The sequence below is a fragment of the Artemia franciscana genome, chromosome 4 (genome assembly GCF_032884065.1).
Source record: "Artemia franciscana chromosome 4, ASM3288406v1, whole genome shotgun sequence".
NCBI lineage: Eukaryota > Metazoa > Arthropoda > Branchiopoda > Anostraca > Artemiidae > Artemia > Artemia franciscana.
Window position 1 is genome coordinate 28,282,130 of NC_088866.1, and position 21,225 is coordinate 28,303,354.

General features: G+C 34.2%; 1 protein-coding gene across 3 annotated transcripts in view; it reads left to right on the forward strand.

Annotated features, from left to right (window-relative positions):
- The first annotated feature begins 2,343 nt into the window (after positions 1-2,343).
- Positions 2,344-21,225, forward strand: part of LOC136026249 (zinc transporter ZIP9-like) — a 36,542-nt gene continuing 17,660 nt past the window's right edge. The window contains exons 1-5 of one of the 3 annotated variants that reach the window (XM_065702617.1): positions 2,344-2,496; positions 8,761-8,869; positions 13,893-14,045; positions 18,303-18,365; positions 20,524-20,609. In XM_065702617.1, coding sequence (XP_065558689.1) covers positions 2,401-2,496; positions 8,761-8,869; positions 13,893-14,045; positions 18,303-18,365; positions 20,524-20,609 — 507 coding nt within the window. In that variant the 5' untranslated portion in view covers positions 2,344-2,400. The remainder of the gene's footprint in view (positions 2,497-8,760; positions 8,870-13,892; positions 14,046-18,302; positions 18,366-20,523; positions 20,610-21,225) is intronic. The other 2 variants (XM_065702619.1, XM_065702620.1) reach the window with 2 other exon arrangements.

Below are 21,225 nucleotides of genomic sequence, written 5' to 3' on the forward strand. Positions count from 1 at the left end.
TAATTTTTTTTCAATTTTTTGATTTCAAGTTTACAGTTCGGTTTAATGGCACTCGAGTCGATTTTTCAATTTCTTTATATAGCTCTAGGCTGTATCCAGAATTTCCTGATTTGGTTTTTTTTTAGAATTAGCATTATTAAATAACTGCTAATGAAAATTGCTACTACTATTACTAATAACTCACTACAGCACTAAGCCGCAAGAGGCCAACACGGCTATGCACGCTCCTCTCCCATCCCAATCTATTTAAAGCCTAACTCTATATACCCCCCAGAAAAATCTGCTTAAGTATTCCCTTATGACATCTTGTCACGCCATTCAGGGAGTAGGTTCTTTTTATTTGACCCTAGAAGGTTGGCAAACAAGGACAATCTTTGGCAATCTGTCTTCCGTAGAACGTAACATAGCCATCTCACCCTTTCGTCATAACAACCCAAGAAATCAGGACTGAACCACACTTTCAAAGCAGCCTACTTTCCAAGTACTACTTTTCCAAACAGTACGGTCAGTCAGTCGGTACCTAAGACAATTCGTAGTCAATTTCCTTGCAGCTCCTCTTTCGTTTTTAAAGAACCTATGCTTCAAAACTATACTTGACCAGCAGTGTCATCACTATAGCTTCCAAAGTTCTAATATTGGCACATAAGCTTATCTTCCTATTCTTCAAAACCTTTTCAACTGTGAAAGATAAACTCTGGGCCTTGGCTAATCTACTTTCAACATCTTCACTGCACCCACCATTTTTACTAATAATACTACCTAGATATATGAAGCTGTCCAATTGATTAATCTTCTCGTTACCCGACATCACCACTTCACCTTTACTTATTCCTAGCCTTAATGACTTAGTCTTCTTGACATTAATTTTCAAATCTATTCTTTCACGCTGAACTCACAAAACTTCTAAGAGTTCATTCATTTTACCTACATTTTCATCTAGGATGCTTAAATCATCAGCTCAATCTAAGTCCAGAAGAGTTTTACTTCCCCATCTAATTTCGTGTTCCCTCATGGTCTTTGCTCTGCTCTTTAGGTAAAAGTCCGACATAATGACCCTGATTTTGTACAAAACCTGGTAATAACCTAACTTCCTTAACCGCAATTATGTTGTTCTCGTACATAGTAATAATCACTTTAATGTGTTCATTTGGTATATCGTACAGGAATAGGAACTTCTCCTAGGTTCTCATATCAGATGAATCAAACGCACGACCATAATCTATAAAACTAAGGACTAAAAACGTTCGATGACCTAGGAACTCCTCAGTTATTAAACTAAAAATAAAAATTTGGTTGATGCATCCTCAACTTTTCCTAAGGCCACCTTGTGCTTCTATTAAAAATTTATCAACATCGTCCCTAAGTCTTAAAAGTGCCATGAATATTGTTAATTTGATTCCTATCAAAGAAGGCTAGTGCCTCTACAATTACCGTATTCACTCTTGTTACCTTCCTAATAAAGAGGTTTGATTAGAGCTTTTCTAAAATCCTTAAGTATACCTATTCTCACAACCATCATGTTAAAAAAAAAAAAAAAACATTTAAGATACTTTTAGCGCTTGAAGCCTTAATGTTTTTTATCCTTTTAGTGCTTTAATTAATTCTCTCTCATAAAATAAAGCTTCTTTCACATACACAGTGTTACAAAATCGTTTATTATTTTCTATATTTCTCCATGTAACTTCATCATGGTTTAGCACGTTTTCAAGATGTCCTACTCATTACTTGCTTAATTCTTTTCTTGTCAATAATTTTGTCTCCGATCCTATCCTTTCCTGGGTCAAGCTCAGATTGACTATGTTCTCTCAATTTATTAACATGACAGTACAATATTAAGCTATAATGGCCTCTAGCTGCATCTTCTTGATCCTTCGCAATTTTATCCATGGTCCCCACTTCACACCTCCTTAATTCACATTTTAGTGTTTTTTCCGCTTTCTTTACATTCCTCTTATTTTCAAATGTTTTATTACTCAAATATTTCTTAAATAATGAGAATTAGACACGCAAAAAACACAAACCGACAAAGCCAGTGAACTTTTGATTATATCTTATGGCTAAATTCAGGCACTAGGTGGAAGGGATGGGATGTAATTAAACTGGAAGTGAATCCGATAATATAATATATAAATTTTCTGAATATAATGAAGCACAAAGTTTGTTAACATAGCCTTTCGTACAGGAGCGACAATCAAGTGACTGCTGTCGTTTTCTTCAGTGTTTTCGTGTTTTTTTTTCAGAGTTAGAGAAGGCGATCAGATTTCTTAAATAGCGCCTAAAGAGACTTTCTGGCCGTTGAAGTAACCGCCTCGACCAGAGATAGTAGACAGTCGTCTAGTTAAATTCAAAATCTCATAAAACAGATGTCGTGTACATGGCAAATTATTTTGAAGTTGAAAAATGACTGACTCAGCTGGAATTGTAGTTTTGTCGTTTTTGATGTTTATTGGGAGCTTGGCTGCTGGCTTGGTTCCACTTGTATGCAGTTTTTCAGAGGTAACAAAAATTTAAAATTTGCTGTTAATTTTTCCGGGTTTTAAAAAGTCATTGTAAACAGCTTTCTTTTTTTTACCAAGGAAAGTTCCTTTGTTTTAGCCAGAGTCTTTTGTACCAAATTAGCCAAAATTTAGCCACCAGTAAAAAAAAAAAAACACAAGTAATTTACAGTAACTCATAAATAAACTAGGTTTCTAGTATTTAGCCCCCCCTCCTCACCCAAAATATCCTCTCCTCACAACAATGGAGTCAAATTACCTAGTTTGGTTGCTATTCAAAAGGTGACATCTTAGTAAAAGTAGGGTAGATATAGTTGTAAATTTTTTGCAGTTCATATTATTGACTTACCAATAAAGTGAATACACCACTTGATGCCTTTTTATGTTCTTTACAAATATAATAATTGCTATTATTGCAAGGTCAAATTTAAGCACTTTTTAAGCTCTTGAAAATGACCAAAATATGGGGTACAAAAAAGGCATAAAACATGGGGTAAAATTCTAGTTTAGCGACTTCTTCCTATCTTGGAAAGGGGTTAGGTTAGGAAAATGAAACTTTCAGGGATATGTCTACAGGCTAAAATATGTCCAGGGAAGGTATTTTGAAGTACCTACCTCTACCCCCTCTCCTTCCAGAGGGTCTTGACCTTTGATGACCTCTAAAAATATGTGTGTTATAAAAGTGGGTCAATGTTCCTATTACCTGAACAATTGTTTAGGGTCATGAAATTATTGTTAATAGATGCATTTTGACTTTTGGATCATATTTTCTCTCCTGCAAAGTTACCACAAACTCACCATTATGGAGTTATTATGTATTTGCACATTAGAGGGGGGGGGGGGGGTAAAGCATAGCATATATTAAATACAGCAATGGTTAGTTTACATATTTAATATATGCTATGCTTTACCCCTACCCCCTGATGTGCAAATATATTTGTTTCTAAACTATTACAGATTTGTGGTTTCAAATATCCAATCAACAAAAACAGAAATGCTTGCAATTCTATATGTGTAAATACAGGATATTTGGGCTAGAATACCTCCATAATGGTGAGTTCATGGTAGTTGTACAAGAAAGAAAAGATGTTCCAAAAGTCAAAATGTATCTATTAAAAATAGTTTCATGACCTTAAACAATTGTTCAGGTAATAGGAACATTGACCTAAAAGTGAAACCTTGCAAAATAGATCTTCTGCTTGAATGAAGTACATCAAAATTGCTTTCAGCTTCATAACTTTGCTCAATCCCAATTTATAAAATTTTAAAGATGTGCAAACACATTTCCTAAATTTTGAAAAAAAAACATTGACATGGCTCAGAATTCTGCTCAAATAACAGGAATTCCATTTTTAGAACTAAAGGCAGTGAAAAAGCAACTGGTAACTGAAAATTAAGGTAAAATGTTGTTTTGTCAAATTTCAATAGGTATAGACCTGTCATGTAGGCAAATTTCAGGGCCCTCTTGAGGGAGAAGGAGTGGAGGTGGGTGCTTTAAAATACCTTCCCGGGATACACTTTAGCCTGTAGACCCATCCCCAAAAGTTTCATTTTCTTAAGCTAACCCCTTTTTTCCAAGATAACAAGAAGTCACTAAACTAGAATTTTACCAAAGATTGGTCTCAAACTTTAAAACATTAGTCTTGAACTTTCTGTTTCATTATGAATTCATCTTTTAATGTTGTATAATCTGCAAGCACTGATTTTCCATGATTAAGTTGGATAAATAAATTTTATTTTGCTCTTTTCTTCTTCCTTGACTCTAAATTTCAATTAAAGTATGCATTTTTGGTTGTTTTTGACAAAATACTGCATTTTCTCAATGTCAAAATTATTGATAGTTATGTTAGGTCAAAAGTGCTTAAATTTGAATTTACAATAGAAGCAATAATTATATTTGTAATGAGCATAAAAAAGGCATAAAGTAGTATGTTCACTTTATTTGTAAGTCAATAATATCAACGGTGAAAAATTTACCAATATAGACCTAAAAGATGATAATTGACATAGAGATAAGGTGAAAAACCACTTTATTAATTTTCTATATTCTTTTCAATTATAATAATCAGTCCACTTGTAGTAGATATTACCATATATGGTACAGTCCTAGGAATGCATTTCTCCCTAGGCCTAGTCATATGTCACAATTTCTTTTCTCTATAGAATTTATTATTATGTTTGAATGAGTATATTATTTATCAAAATATTATCCAAAATGTTTTTAAATTTCAGAGAACAAAGGAAGGAAAAATTGTTATTTCAGAAAATTCTTTTGCTTATTTTTTTTATAGTTGAATATGTTCTTCAGGCTAGGGGAGTTGGAATTTGCAATTGAATTGATTGTTAGCCTGTCTTTTGAAAGAGTAAAAAAATAGGAATTGAATAGTATGTTCAGTTTGTCCAATATGTCAGATATAGTTTCTCATATGTATTTATCAAAAGTAGTACCAGTAGATTTCTTCTAATATGCTCTTCCTGTCTATCACATTCAGTTTTCTGACAATACACCCCCCTCCCCTTTCCTGCTTCTGGTCTAATATATAATTGTAATTATATGTTTCTCAGCATTAGTTTAATAATCCACTCTCCATAAGAAAACTCTATAAAATTCCAGAAAGATCTTGAAAATATTCTAAAGTATTCCTAAATGTTAAATGCTTTGCTTTACCAACCAACAGCCTCTAATCAGCATATATATATCCCCAATTATATACACTCTTTGCATTATCATTACTATTACAACTAACAACTCATGCAGACATAAGCCTCCTGAGACCAACATAGCTATGCACACTCCTCCATCCCAGTCTATTCAAAGCCTCCTTCTTTAAGCCCTCCCAAGAAGTTTATATTTCCTTAAGATCTGTCCTTATGACCTCCTTCCCCCCTTTTCAGGGATGATCTGCTTTTTTGGTTCTAGATGATTGGCCAGAAAGGGTGATCATTGGCAATATGTCATCCTTCCTCTGCAGAATGTGTCCTGAGAATCAAGTATCAACTTGATTACAAATAGACAATGCAAAAGCTAGGAACCAGAGCATGAAAAACCTGTTTGTAATCTATTCTATTTAGTAAAATTTAATGCTTTAATTGCTTAAGTTTGTTACAAGATTTACACAATAATCTGCTATTTGACAGTCAGTAGATGAATAGAAACAAATAAATTCAACATGAAGTTTTCAAAACTAAAAACTAAAAACTAAACAAAGCTTGAAATGTGATGCTGATATAACAATTGGTCAAGAGCCAAGGGCCCAAATTCATAATTTATTAGAGCAAAATACATAAGCTTCCTATCTTAGCAAGCAAAAGTAGGCAACATGAGGCTATATCTGCAAAAGTCAAAGGCCCTTGCTCAATGCTGGCAAGACCTATTCTGTCAAGCATAGCTTGCTAGGGCTAAAGGCCCAAGCCAGGTAAGTAAGGTGATGAAGGACAATATTTGCAAAAGGCCCAAGCAAATGGAGGAAGCTGATGCAAAGCTGGCTTTGAGTTAGCTAAGTAGTCTTTTGTCTCATGCTCTTCATAAAAAAAAATCTTGACTTAATCTTAAGTTTGTTAAAGTTAAGCTGCCTTGAACCAACAATTGTAAGTTCTCCTCTTGTGTAAAACTTGACAACTCTACATTGGTCAGAGGCATAGTATTTTTTTCCCTCCCCTAGTACAGATCATGGGTGGATGAGGTAACCCCCTCTTATCCTCCCCCTTTAAAAATAAAAATAAAATCTTTGACTCTTTGTTTAAAAAAAACAACTAAAAGTTTAAAAAAAAGCCTTTTCACAAAACTTGACAACTATACATTAGTCAAATGTAAAGCATTGGTTTTGAACTAATTTAATTCTTTTGCTGTGCAAGATCTATACAAAAATACTTAACCCTTGCAACATGTATTAAATTATTTGTTTTTCTCATCCTGAATTTTGCCTGCTCACACCAACCATTAGATTAGATTAGATTAATTTTATTTCAAACATGTATACAAAACATTTTGCTGCACCTGCTAAGAAAGCCCTGAGGGGCTTGTTGGCAGCAGGTGGCAGTCATCTCTACTCTACATATTACTACATACAAAGATTCTACTTATGACACTCACGCATTATTACTATACTTTTGCATCATTACCATACTATTCTTTTGCAAGGAAGAATCTCTTAAAAACAGCCTTGAAGGAAGCCAAATGACTCGAATTTCTTATTTCAATTAGAATAATATCCCATACAGAGGGGGGAAAATTTCTAATCACGAAAGAAGCTCTAGCCGTATTTCTAAATGGGTGTACCAGATTTGATGCCCCTTGTGTATCATGGCTATGAAGATCACAATTAATGGAGAAAAAATTTTTGAAAGAAGAGGGAAGTATATTATTAATAAATTTATATGTGAAAATACTAACTTGGTAGTCTCTTGTTTTTGAAATATCAAAAAGTTGATTCTTAGTATAAAGTTCATTAATATTATGAGTAAATAAAGTTTTAGGTGATAAAAGTTTAATGGCTTTATTTTGGGTTTTTTGGATTTTTTTATAACATGATACAAAATTACTAGCCCATAAAGAGCAACCATAGCAAATATACGTGTAAAAAATAGCAAAATAAAGTAACTGAAGAATTTTATAGGATACTAGGTTTTTAACTCGGCGAAGCACACCCAGAGATCTGGACAACTTTGAAGCTATAATATTTGAATGTGTTTTCCATGACAGATTTTCATCAATCATAAAACCTAAATACTTTGTTACTTTTACTCTTTTTATTTGATTTCCGTTTATTATTAATTCTAAATTAGTTTCAATACTAGATATCCGAGAAAATAGAATGTAGTTAGTTTTATTATAATTTAATGTCAAAAGATTGAAATCTGCCCACTCAATAAACTCGGTCATTGCCTTTATCATTTTATCAAAAAGTAGATCAACTGATGGAGCAGCTACAAGTAAAAGAGTATCGTCTGCAAAAAGGATTATACCATCCTCTGACAAATAATACTTAATCCGATCTATAAATGTTAAAAATAAAAGAGTACCTAGTATAGAGCCCTGGGGTACTCCGCAAGTTATCGTACTAGCTTCAGAAGTAAAACACCCATTCACCACAACCTGCTTTTGGTCACTTAAATAAGATTCAAACCAAGACAAACTCTTTCCGGTAACACCGATTTTTTCCAGCTCAAGTAATAACTGTTTATGGTCAATCGTGTCAAAAGCCTTTTTCAAATCCAGGAATAAAGCAGCTGGAATCAGACCCGCTTCAAACGACGTATTTACCCAGTCAACAAGTTTAATGGTTGCCATTTCTGTAGACATTTTTTTTCTAAAACCAAATTGAGTATTTATAAGAATTGTATTATTTTCAACATAATCAGTTAGCCGGCATCCTATCACCTTTTCATATATTTTTGAAAAAAAGGGAGGATGGAAATGGGTCTTTTGTTTGAAGGGTCGTCTCTCTTACCTCCTTTGTGCAATGGTATTATTTTAGCCACCTTCAAAACTTCTGGGAAAATTCCTTTTTCCATAGACTTATTAATCAAATTACATACAACTGGTGTTATAACTGATTTAACTGATTTAGCAATCTTAAGAGAAATCCCGTCTACGCCACTTGAGTTTGATTGGATTCTACTGATAATTGTACTCACTTCACTTATGCTACAAGCATTAAAAACCAGCTGATTTTCTACTGGAATTTCCGACTGAACTATTTTGGGAGGCCGCTTAATTCTTTTCCGAGCATCGTCACAAAGTTTCGCTCCCTCACTAGAAAAATAATCACGTAAATAATTCGCAACATCATTTGGGGTAGTCAAATTCCCCCTCTCTGTTTGTAATTTATTAATAACTTCTATTTTACCCTTTTGACCCAGGAGTGAATTTACTGTTTTCCATGTTTTTTTCATATCACATTTATGCTTCATAAATTCATTTTGTAAATACATTTTTTCAGCTTTCCGTTTTAATCCGTTTAAAGTATTCCGGTAATTTTTAAACTGCTGAAAATTAATGACAGATGGTTCACCTAGGTATATTTTATACAATTCATTTTTCCGACTTATAGAATTTAGAATGCCCTGTGTAATCCATGGTTTCTTTGGGAATTCCGTACTACCTCTTTTAAGTCTTCTTAGAGGACACGTATCATTCAATATCTTTGTAAATGATATTGTATAATTTATATATCATTATATATAATAAGAGTGCAAAAACTACTTTTGCTTAGTTGAAATATCAATTGGTGTATTTAGTCAAAATGGTTTGGTAATATTTTAGTCAAACCTGGATCTTGTTTCTACATTTGGGGCTGGCTTGCTGGTTGGTGCTGCTTTGGCAGTCATAATTCCAGAAGGAGTGAATATGCTGTTCTCTGAGAAGATAAGAGGTTAGATTACTTTAAATTTTTAGCTTTGTATTGTTTCTTTGCAATCATATAGTACCTGCTCAAAGGGAGATGGAATTAATAGATCAGTTTAGTACATAAAATTTCTTAAATTTTGATGTAAGTTTTAGAAATGAAAATAAAAATCTTTTGAAATAATTTAATAACTTCAAATAACTACAGAGCTTACAAAATTATAAAATTAACTGTGACAGTCTAAAGTGTGTTTTAAGTAAGATTGTATCCAGGGAGAGGGGGGAGGGTTGCCCATTTTGACCCTCCTCCCCTCCAAACTTTCCTGGCACATAAATTGGTATTGAAGTTGCAGGCAAAAAACACTTTTATTTGAGACCATTTGACAAATTCACAGGACTGGAAGTAAACTCCTTTGTCTTTATTCTTTTTGGACTCCCCATTCGTGGACAAAAATTTCTTTTGATGGTTCTCTCACCTCCCTCACCCCTGACAAAAATAAAGATACTTTTCTGTAGCCAATTTTGGTACATGTTACGTTTTTGACAGTTTTGTGACATTATTAATTTTGTGAATTTTTTATGTATTTGGCTTTGCTTGCATTCTCTCTTCTGTCCCAACCTTTATTGTCAATCTTGCAAACTTCTATATTGTACTCTAATATTGGTTCAAAAGGGTGATTGCATTGTAATTGATTAGATTGACATGAAAAATTTTTCATCAAACAGTTTGCAGTTCAATGTTCAAAAACCAAATTTTAAGAAAATCAAATTATCAGGATGTTTTGGAATTTCGATTGATTTTTTTTTCTCTCAGCCAAATTTTGCATGTCCCCTATTAAGCATTTTGATATTATTGTGATATGGATTATCTAGGGCAAACGTAGCTAGGGCCAAACTTGTTCCTAATAAGATCTTAGCTTCTCAGATGTTTTTCAAGAAAGAGGGCATTTAGAAAATCTTGGGTGGGAACATCTGTCTTCTCACTATGTTTTGCAAGGGAGTAAATAAGGGACAGATGGAGAAAATTACCCTCTATATTTTGAATAGTACTTTTTTTGTATTATTTAAAAAAAATATTAAAAAAATCCCCCTCCCCCGACACAACGGGGTATACTCATAAGCCTAAAAATTGTTGCCCTAAAACAGACTATTCTCATATTGGATCCCCCCCACACTCTAGGAAAAACCTTCTGACTTCTGTCTTCAATTTTGAAACATTTGAACATAAATATATGTAAACAAAGATAAAGAAAATGGGAATTAGCAGTACTACATAGTTCAATTATAAATAATATAATTTACTGATGCTAAGTCTTTTGTATGGAAGAATTTGTTAGATAATTAGTTAGTTTCCTTAAAATAGGTGCCTCTTACCCAAAGGTAATTACAAAATCACATTGTGGTGCATACACGAAAAGATTTGTTACTTTTTTTGTTCAAAAATGAAGGACTTTGCTTATGACACTTTTCTTAGGTTTTTATGGCACTTGGTATCTACCAAGTGTCATATAATGATTGCAAATTCTGTTGGTTGGTTGGTCTGTCTGTCCTGGTTTTGCTAGTTTAAGCACTTTCAGGTAAGCTAGGACGTTGAAATTTGGCAGGCGTATCAGGAATAAGACCAGATTAAATTAGAAATTGTTGTTTCCCCGATTCGATCATCTGGCCGGGGGAGTAGGGGGATGGTTAAATCGGAAAAAATAGAAAAATGAGGTATTTTTAACTTATGAACAGGTGATCAGATCTTAATGGGATATGATGTTTGGAAGGGTATCGTGTCTCAGAGCTCTTATTTTAAATCCCGACCGGATCCGGTGACACTGGGGGGATTTGGGGGGAACCTAAAATCTTGGAAAATGCTTAGACTGGAGGGATCAGGAAGAAACTTGGTGGGAAAAATAAGCACAAGTCCTAGATACGTGATTGAGATAACCAGAACGGATCCGCTCTCTTTGGGGGAGCTGGAGGGGGAAGGATTAATTCTGAAATTAGAAAAAATGAAGTATTTTTAACTTATAAAGGAGTGATCAGATCTTAATAGAATTTGATGTTTGGAAGGATGTCGTGTCTCAGAGCTCTTATTTTACATACCGATTTGATCTGGTGACATTGAGGGGATTTGGGGGAGGAGGAACCTAAAATCTTGGAAAACGCTTAGAGTGGAGGGATTGGGATGAAACTTGATGGGAAAAATAAACACAAGTCCTAGATACGTGATTGACATAACCGGAATGGATCCGATCTCTTTGGGGGAGTTTGGGTGGGGGCTAATTCTGAAAAATTAGAAAAATGAGGTATTTTTAACTTACGAAGAATTGATCGGATCTTAATGAAATTTATTATTTAGAGAGACCTCGTAACTCAGATCGGTTATTTTAAATCTTGACCGGATCTGGTGACATTGGGGGGAGCTGGGGGGACCTAAAATCTTGGAAAACGGTTAGATTGGAGGGATCAGGAAGAAACTTGGTGGGAAAAATAAGCACAAGTCATAGATACGTGATTGACATAACTGGAACGGATCCGATCTCTTTGAGGGAGCTGGGGGGAGGGTTAATTCGTGTCTCAGAGTTCTTATTTCAGATACGGACCGGATCTGGTGACACTGGGGGGATTTGGGGGGGAGAACCTAAAATCTTGGAAAACGCTTAGAGTGGAGGGATCGGGATGAAACGTATTGGGAAAAATAAGAACAAGTCATAGATACGCGATTTACATAACCGGTATGGATCCGCTCTCTTTGGGGGAGTTGGGGGGAGGGTTAATTCTGAAAAATTAGAAAAAATGAGGTATTTTTAACTTACGAAGAAGTGATCGGATCTTAATGAAATTTCATATTTAGAGGGACCTCGTAACTCAGGTCTCTTATTTTAAATTCCGACTGGATCCAGTGTCTATGGGAGGGGGGAGGAACCGGAAATCATAGAAAACGCTTAAAGCGGAGAGATCAGGATGAAACTTGGTGGGAAGAATAAGTACAAGTCCAAGATACGTGGCTGACATAAACGGACCGGATCTGATCTCTTTGGTGGACTTGGGGGGGGGGTAATTAGGAAAAATTAGAGAAAATTAGGTATTTGTAACTTATAAACGGGTGATCAAATCTTAATGAAATTTGATACTTAGAAGGATCTTGTGCTTTAGAACTATCTTTTTAAATCCCGACCAGATCTGGTAACATTGTGGGAAATTGGAGGGGGACCGGAATTCTTGGAAAACGTGAAAATCGAGATATCTTATGAATGAGTGATCGGATCTTAATGATACTTCATATATAGAAGAATCTTATGCCTCAGATGCTTCATTTACAATTTGAATCGGATCCGGGGACATAGAGGGTTTTAGGGGGAAACAGAAATCTTGGAAACCAGAAATCTTGGAAAACGCTTAGAGTGGAGATATCGGGATGAAACTTGATGGGAAGAATAAGCACACGTTATAGATACTTGATTGACATAATTGGAACGGATCCGTTCTTTTTGGGGGAGCTGGGGGTTGTTAATTTGGAACAACCCCCTGTGAGACAGTGACTGGATGTACTATTGTCGAAGTGTTGCACTGGACTGTGCCTCATGGATAACTTCTGCTAGTGAAATTCTGTATGTTGGGTGAGATGGAGCAGCATCTATTTCCAGTCAAAGTAAGAAAGTCTAGTTCAAGTAAAAAAGTAGTGCTAATTGTCGTGTACTTATTGTAAATTGGTACAAAGTGCCGATTTTGGGTGTCATTTCTGGAATAGAATGGATTAGAAAACTGGAAAGTACCCTGGAAAATGGAAATAGGAGAGTTCAAACAAGTTTTGATATTCCAGCTCACAGCATGCTTCCTTCAACTCTCAAGTTCCCTCCCATCTCGTGTCCCAGAAACAATAAAAAATGTTTTATTTCTTTTATCGATAGGATTACCACATTATAGTTTTTACAAGATCTGACTTAATGTCTGGAAAGCTTTTAAGACTATGTTACTCCCTATTTTCTTCTGTAAAATCCTTGTCTAGAAATTTTTGTGTTCTGTTAACAATTTGTGTCGACCATTGTGGCCCATGGAAGGGGGACCTGACCAAATATTTACCCGTCCCTTCTGGAAGATCAAGATATATATATATATATATATATATATATATATATATATATATATATATATATATATATATATATATATATATATATATATATATATATAATTAAGGGAGAAATCACCAATGTAACAGCACAAACACATAAAAAAAAAAAAAAAAAAAAAAAAAAAAAAAAAAAAAAAAAAAAAAAAAAAAAAAAAAAAAAAAAAAAAAAGGAAGACTGTTTTCCTACATTAGTGATTAATATAGATCAGCGCTTGAATGAGGCCTTAACCCCACTCATCCATACAATCACATAGGTCAAACAAAATAGCCATACACAATCAACCATAAAGAATAATCCATGGACAGGCAGTCATGTCGTCAGTAACTATAAGTCGTCATTTACCAAACATTAAAAACAATAAAAAAGACAAATAATTCAGAGGCAACAACCCAACACAAGGGCTCATCAGGAGAATATGCATATATATATATATATATATATATATATATATATATATATATATATATATATATATATATATATATATATGTGTGTGTATTTATATATATATATATATATATATATATATATATATATATATATATATATATATATATATATATATATATATATATATATATATATGCAAAGTTTGAGATCTGGTGATCTGTTGAAAAATGTAACGATTCTGGGAAACTGGCTCTGTGTGATATTTGACCCCTCCCTTTGGAAATGTTCTTAGGCTCAATCCTCTTCCCCTTCTTGGAGGGATTTCTTGTGATGTCTCTTGTCTGTTATACTCTATTTACCAGAAGAACATTCAAGGACCTTCATTTTGTTGTCGTATTTTTTTTCTATTCAATAAATGATTAACTTTTACAAAAGCTGTGTAAAGGGGGTCACATTTCAACTTATTTGAGAATAAGACGTGATATGTATGTACTTGTTACAGTATAATTTTTTTATTGTTTTACATGTTTTGATTAGAATTGAAGATTGCTACTCTTCCGCCAGGAGTTACTGTTGTGGGTCAAGATGTTGAACAAAGGAATCCAAATTTACATGTATATATTGGAGCATCGCTTGTCTTTGGTTTCATTTTTATGATGTTAGTGGATCAATTATCTAGTCAAAGAAAAGGTAAGCTTTTTTCATTGTAAAACTGTATCATTTTTGTTTTTTCTGAACAGAAAAAATACACTTAATGTAATAATGGAATACACTTATTGGAAGCATTAAGGGTATGTTGCGTGATATGACAGCAGTCTTTCCACTATGCCCGAATTTTTATGATTTCTCGGAATATCCCCAAAAGAAAATTAGGTTCTCTGAAATCTCCATGACAATTAACGTTCGTAAATCCACAAACGTTAACAAGGTATGTAAATCATAAATTTTAGTTAACATTAATTTTTGAGAAGATGTTGGAGAAACCAATTTTCTTTTGGGGAAATTCTGGGAAAGTGGAGAGGGAAATTCTGGTAAAAAAAAAAAGGTTGGTTTTGTAGACCTTATTTGAACCAGATTCATAGCAGCATGTTTAATTTTTATTGTTATTGAAATAATAGTATTGTTAAAAAAAAGTTTAGCTTAAGTTTCGAAGACTGAAGATCTGAGGGTGACTGTGGTCCTCGTAAATTCTCTGGTAATCCTGAATATGATAGTGAACATTTGCTGGAAAACCTTTAGGTTGCCAGTTTAGGTGCATAGTGCTCTTATGCACCTTGAATTATTCGAATTTGCTTTTTATGACAATCCCGATTTTTTTTGTATTTTCTTTTTCTTACTTGAAATTTAAGATTTGAATTTTTTTTTCTTTTTTAAGCTAAATGAAGCAACACAGATTTCTGAAAATCTAATTTTCTTCTTTAACCTAATTTCTTAGAACCTAATTTTAACCTAAACCTCTTATGGGATAATACAAGGTGATAGAATGTCAAAAGGAAAGATTTAAGGGACATGAGTACTTCTTTGGAGGGTGTAAAGAGGGAGGGTTTGAATAGATGGGGACGAGGAGGACCGAGCGTAGCTGTGTTGGCCTCAGGTAGCCTGGTGCTGCAGTGAGTTGCTAGGAGTAGTAATAGTAGTAGTGAAAGCACTGTATTGTAACTGTATTTGTATTTACTGTTAAAAAGCACTTTATGACTCCCTTAGAATCTCCCTGATTTTGCAAATGTGAGAATTCTAACTTTCTACTAACGGCGGTTTGTTGTTAGAAAGGAGTCAAATGCTTTTTTTGAACTTGAAACTTTGAAGGGTATTATTCGGTTTTATAGATATTCTTCTACCTATATAATTGGTTTAGTCGATTACTTTCAGCCAATCACCAATCTTGAGATCTGAAAACAAATATGTAATATTATTTAAATGGTATTTTGAAGCTAAGTGAGTATTTCACAAGCGAGTATACTATCTGTAGGCTTACTAAAAATTTAACCAATTTTCGGATAGTTTTAGTAAATGATTTTCAATCATTTTTTCTGCTTTAGTACAGCTTTTGTCCTATTGAGTTTTGTTTATGCCAATAAATTATTGTGAAATAGCAGATTTCCTGGTTACTTCTGACGAAAACTGTATGTGAAAAACAAAATAATACAATATTAAGTGTGTTTACCTGGGTTTCAAATCTTAGTTATTTACCAAACAACTTTGCCATTTAATTACCAATTGAGTGTTATAACCACTAAATAACCATTTGTCTTTTTAAAACGTACTAGACTTTAATTAAAGTGTGTTAATTAAAAGCTCTTTTTTGTATACAATCTTAATCCAATAGAAACAAACGTTATTTTTTAGTCACAACATTTGTCAGTAGGGAACTTTATTGCTCTGCGACTGAAGTTCGTATTGTTGAGGTAAGAAACATGGAAATGATCTGCACAATGTCTGTAAAAATTGCTGAAGTGTAAAAAATGCAAGAAAAGTCCCGACCGTTATTTGGAGAATGAATGGCAATCTTTATACCCCTTACATGAATTAGTGCATGGCCCGTAGAAGACCTCCTCCTTGGGCAACTTCTTACTTGTGTTTGTCATATTTCATTTTAGTCCTGATTGTGATCAGCATCAATGACAAAATAGTCTAAACAGGTCTCTTGGCTAATAGAAGCATCTGTTTTGAAACTAGATTAATTTCAATTATAAAACCAGAGTATGCACTAGCCTAATTGACACAGACCCTAATAAACGTTGTGAACATCAGGGATACTGGCAAAAAGCTTTTCCAGTAAAAATGTATCTAGTTGTTATAACAGCAGCGAGGATACGACCTGTATCTTCAAATATAAAAGTAACCGAATAGAGAGAATGCCTTTTCATTTAAGTTCAATTCTAACCATCAGTGATAACCGGAAAATTCTAGCACATTCAGATAAAATTATCAAGGCAAAGACCTCTTCTATGTACTCAGTGTTAAATCTTGACACTAGTTCAGAATATTCCTCCCCTAGGTCAAAACTTGTCCAATTAGTCTCTTCCATGATGGTGATCGGTGGTGTAACTAAAGAGGGGGTGCAAACTGCTCCGGGTCGCACTTTCTAGGGATGGCATGGGGAGAAGAGAAGAACAGAAAGGGTAGAGAGTCACTCCTAAAGTATATTAAAACCACGAGAGACCGAGCTCCGATTTTGTGAAGACATTGAATCAACCGTTAGGAATTATTGTTGTAAAGCCTGGTCTGTATTCAAATTTGGAAGTCGTTGGTACTAAAACTGAATGTGCGCTAGAATTCTCAAGCTCTCTTCACCAAGATTTATGCGACTGTCAACAGAGAAGAAGATGCCAGTAGCAGCCAAGGTTGACGATGGAGACTAGGCCTCCAAAACCGCGATCACTACTACTACTAACTCACTGCAGCACCAAGCCGCCTGAGGCCAACACAGCTACGCACGCTCCTCCTCCAACCTAATCTTGTTAAAGCCTCCCTCTTTACACCCTCCCAGGAAGTTCCCATTTCCTTTAAATCTTTATCTATGACATCCTCCCAACCAAGACAAGGACGACCTGCTTTCCGTGTAGCCCCAGACGGTTGGCCAAAAAGGACAATCTTCGGTAATCTGTCATCCTTCATCCGTAGAACGTGGCCTAGCCATCTCAACCTTTCTTTCATTATGGCCCCAGAAAGCGGGATTGAACCACACTTTTCTTACAACCTACTGTTTGAAATACGGTCAGTCAGCCGGGTACCCAGAACAATCCGTAGGTAATTTCTCTGGAAAACATCTAGTAAATTTTCATCTGCTTCTCGGAGTACCCATGCTTCAGAGCCATATTGCTCTGATCACAGGGAGCGATCACAGCGATCACAGGGAGTTATAAACCTGGATTTCATAGTATTAATTTATTTTCATCCCAGATGATCATAGACGAGTCATTTACTATGTTTTATTACTTGTGTAAATGGTTCCACTCTATTGTAAGTACCATTAAAAAAAAAGAAATATGCAGTTGAATTGTGTTAATGTTATCCCTATCATTTTTCAAAATGGTCCGTTTCAAGACATGGAAGAAGAATTGTTTTTATGAGGCTTAGAAAGAGGGTGTTAATTTTAGACTCCACTCCGGGAGGCACCCATGCTAGTTATGCCACTAATTGTGACAAACTAGCATAACATATAGGTAAGTATAAATGCACGGTTTAAAGTACGTTTCCGCAAGAGACATTGGAGTTAATTTTGAGGGCGTAGGTCTCAGCTGTATGCAGGTATATCTAGTGAGCAGCCCAAGGATAATTTAGTATAGTATCTTCTCACAAGTTTGCACCAATATATATATATATATATATATATATATATATATATATATATATATATATTTTCAAAGTACGCACAATGAAGTATTTTTTTTCACATGTGCTAGGCATTTCATGAGAGCCTGCCACCTCAGGTTAATCATTATGTTTGGACATCTATAGAACCTTTGCATGGAATAATAAACTTTTCAGGACCTCTTTGCTAGACCTTTCTTCCTTATGCGAGTCAGAGTGAGCTGTTCGCATACAAGTTTGTCCCAATGCCGTTGTGAACGCTGGACCAAGGAAAGGAAGAATTTTAGAAGGAGGTATATTTTCGTATTTGGCTCTTCCTCCTCCCTGTCTGCCCTTCCAAGATTGGTTTGTATGGGAATAATAAAATGGGAAGTACTCTGGTTTAAAAAGAAAATTAAGGTTTTGGTTCTTTTCTCAGGACTAACTCTTGATGAATCCTCGTACTAAATTAGCCTATCACTTTAATACTTTCATATTTTTTTTTCAATCGTTACTTTCATTTATTTTATGGCAGGAAACACGAATTTGATTTTATTTAAGATTCGTGATCGTTGTTTCGTAAAAAAAAACAGTTTATGTAAATATACTTACTATGCTCTGCTTGTTGAAATTACATTTAATTCTTTCTTTTAGATTCCGAAGGTTCAACCAAGAAAACATTTACTGCCACTGTTGGCCTTGTTGTCCATGCAGCAGGTATAGTCTAAAGATTGAAAATTATCCTATTTGGCAGGTTTAACTTTCACGACGAAGGGGGAGATGGAACTAAAATTTTATAGAATCGAGGATATTAGAAAGTTATATTTGATATATGTATATATTGATATATATCATTATATTTGAGTTATATTTGAGTTATAATTGATATATATCAATTCTGAAGGATACTTTCAGATCTTTTTGAGGGGGGGGGCCCTCCCCTCATTGTATATAGCATTTTTGGATTTTTTGGATCTGGTATTTTTGGTTGAAATTGAAAATAATTACATACTTTGTCATTTTTTTTCAACGGTTCATGTAAAATGATATTTTCCTTAACAAAAAAAATTAAAGAAAAATAAGGAGCCATATTAAAACTTAAAACGAGCTTAAATAAGATTTTAGTAAATCAAACTTTTCAATGACTCATTAATTACTCTCAGTTAATTTTATCATGTTAAAAGAACACTTCTTTTGTTAAAACTTTTCTTTTTGAATCTATTTAATTCAAATACAATTGATGCCTAAACAAAATCTTTAAAATTAATATTAGTTACTTTCAAAGCAAACTCGGTAGTTGTTGAGGTATTGTTCTGAATTAACGAATTAATACATGGTTTACTGCTTGATTTGCAATACTTTTGGAACAAGTATGTTTAATGGGAAGAAAGAATGGATAAACATTTGCTATATGTATACATACCATATTTACTTATACATTATATATAATAGATGTATTATATATAATGTATATATAGTTATATTATATATACATATAATATAAAATTATATGTAATATAATTTTATTTGCTTATTCACTAAAAAATTATTATTTTTATCCAGAAGCGGGCGTGCGAAATCAAGTTTAGGGCAAATTACACATATTATTAAGGAAACCTGCAACCACTGAGGATTCAAAAGCTATCTGAAGCCACCATCTCATATTTTTTTTTTTTGGGGGGGGGGGGGGTGGAGTGCCTCATTTCTTATGCCCATCACAAAATTTTACCAGATTTTGATGAAACGCAAGCCAGTCGACCAAAAACACGTAGTATTTCGTCGTGTGATTTCTTTTCCTCCGCCACGAAAGGCATCAAAACGGTGTCTATAGACCTTTTTTCTGTAATAAAATTATGATATACTTTAGAATGCTGTTTAAAGTTTGATTTTTTTATTTAATTTATTGTTTGCAATATTTTCTTGTCGTTTGGTGTTCACTACTAGCTTCGTGCTATTATGGCAATACAGAGCATCTAATATTTGTATATACCTGACTGATGAAAATAGATAGATTGGTTCAAATATAATAATAGTAATTCCTGTAAACTTCTATAATTTCTTATTTTATTGGGGGGGGGATTGTTTTAGTAACTCGCCGGAACTTGTTCTTACGAGCTTCATCAGTTATATAAAGGTGTCCCCAATAAAGGTGTCGCCAAGATCAGAATAGCGCTGCAAATATTGCTGAATAGAACTTAGTTGAATTTGACTAATGAATGAAATAACCAATTGGAAAAGAATAATGGCGTCCCACTGCAAGGCTCACTATCTATTCGGCTAACACAAACAAAAAGAAAAATAACACTGATATTCATTAGCAATAGAGGGAGAATATGGTAGTAAATGTGTTTTGAAAACTTTGGTAATAAAACATCATTCAGAAAAAAAGTGATCATTCAGAAAAATAAATTCAAAGCAAGCAAAAACAGGTGAGAGAGAAAGAGAGAGAATTGGGGGGGGGGGAGTACCACAATTAAGTGATTTAATACCGTCTTAATTCTTCATAGATTTGGGACTAGATTGATTAAGACGTGTCAAACTTTCAATTCCTAAAATTCATTTCAGGATTGAGACACCAGAGGCAAACACAGCTACGACGTTCCTGTTCCACCCGTATAAACTTTCAATTCCTAAAATTCATTTCAGGATTAAGTCACCAGAGGCCAACACAGCTACGACGTTCCTGTTCCACCCATCTCTAAAGCTTTTATATTCCTCTTTCCCATCAAGTTTCCTCTTCCTTAAAACTGTTTTTCGTGATCATTTCCTGCCTCACTCAAAGACGTATTGAATTTCTTTTCTTTTTTTTTAACCTCTGCTGGGTTGCGATTGTTCATTCATAAAATATGGCTAATAAGATTTTTATTACTTTTAGCTGATGGAATTGCGCTTGGAGCAGCTGCAACAACTGCACAAAAAGATGTTGAAGCAATTGTTTTCTTAGCTATCATGCTTCATAAGGTATTATCATTAGCTAATCTGATCTAGTTTTCTCTTTTTTTTTCTCTGAGATCATCTCTTTCTGGCTTTTTGCTATTTTTGGTTTGTGCGTCTGTACTTCGCACATTTATAACTTGCCAAAGAGCCTCTCGGTCGGTAGGTGTAAAAAAAAAGTTGAACATATTATTTGGTTAGCACCAGAGAAAATGCTTTTTTCTATCCCCACAAAGCGAAACTCGAACTCTCCTTACCCAGGGGTAACAGTTCATGAAAATTTAGAGGAGATCCAACGTATTTTCAATTTTTTTTGGGGGGAAGGGGGAATTTCTTCTTATTTTCAATTTCTTTTTCTATGAAAAGTCCCCAAAATAGTATTTTCAAGAAAATAAAAAAAGGCATATTTTAAAATGTATTGGGGCGATTTTCATCCGCTTCCTTGCCCAATTTATGCAAACAATCAAAGAATCTCGGGACAGTTGTAACAATCTTGAAGTATCAAGTTAGCATGGACTCGGAGGTCCCTCTTCCACCCTTTATGCGTGCTAGCTTACATAAGACATATGTGCTTGGGACGTTTGCAATAATATTGCAGTTGATTGTAAATGGAGTATGAGATCATGTTACAAGATTGAAAAGG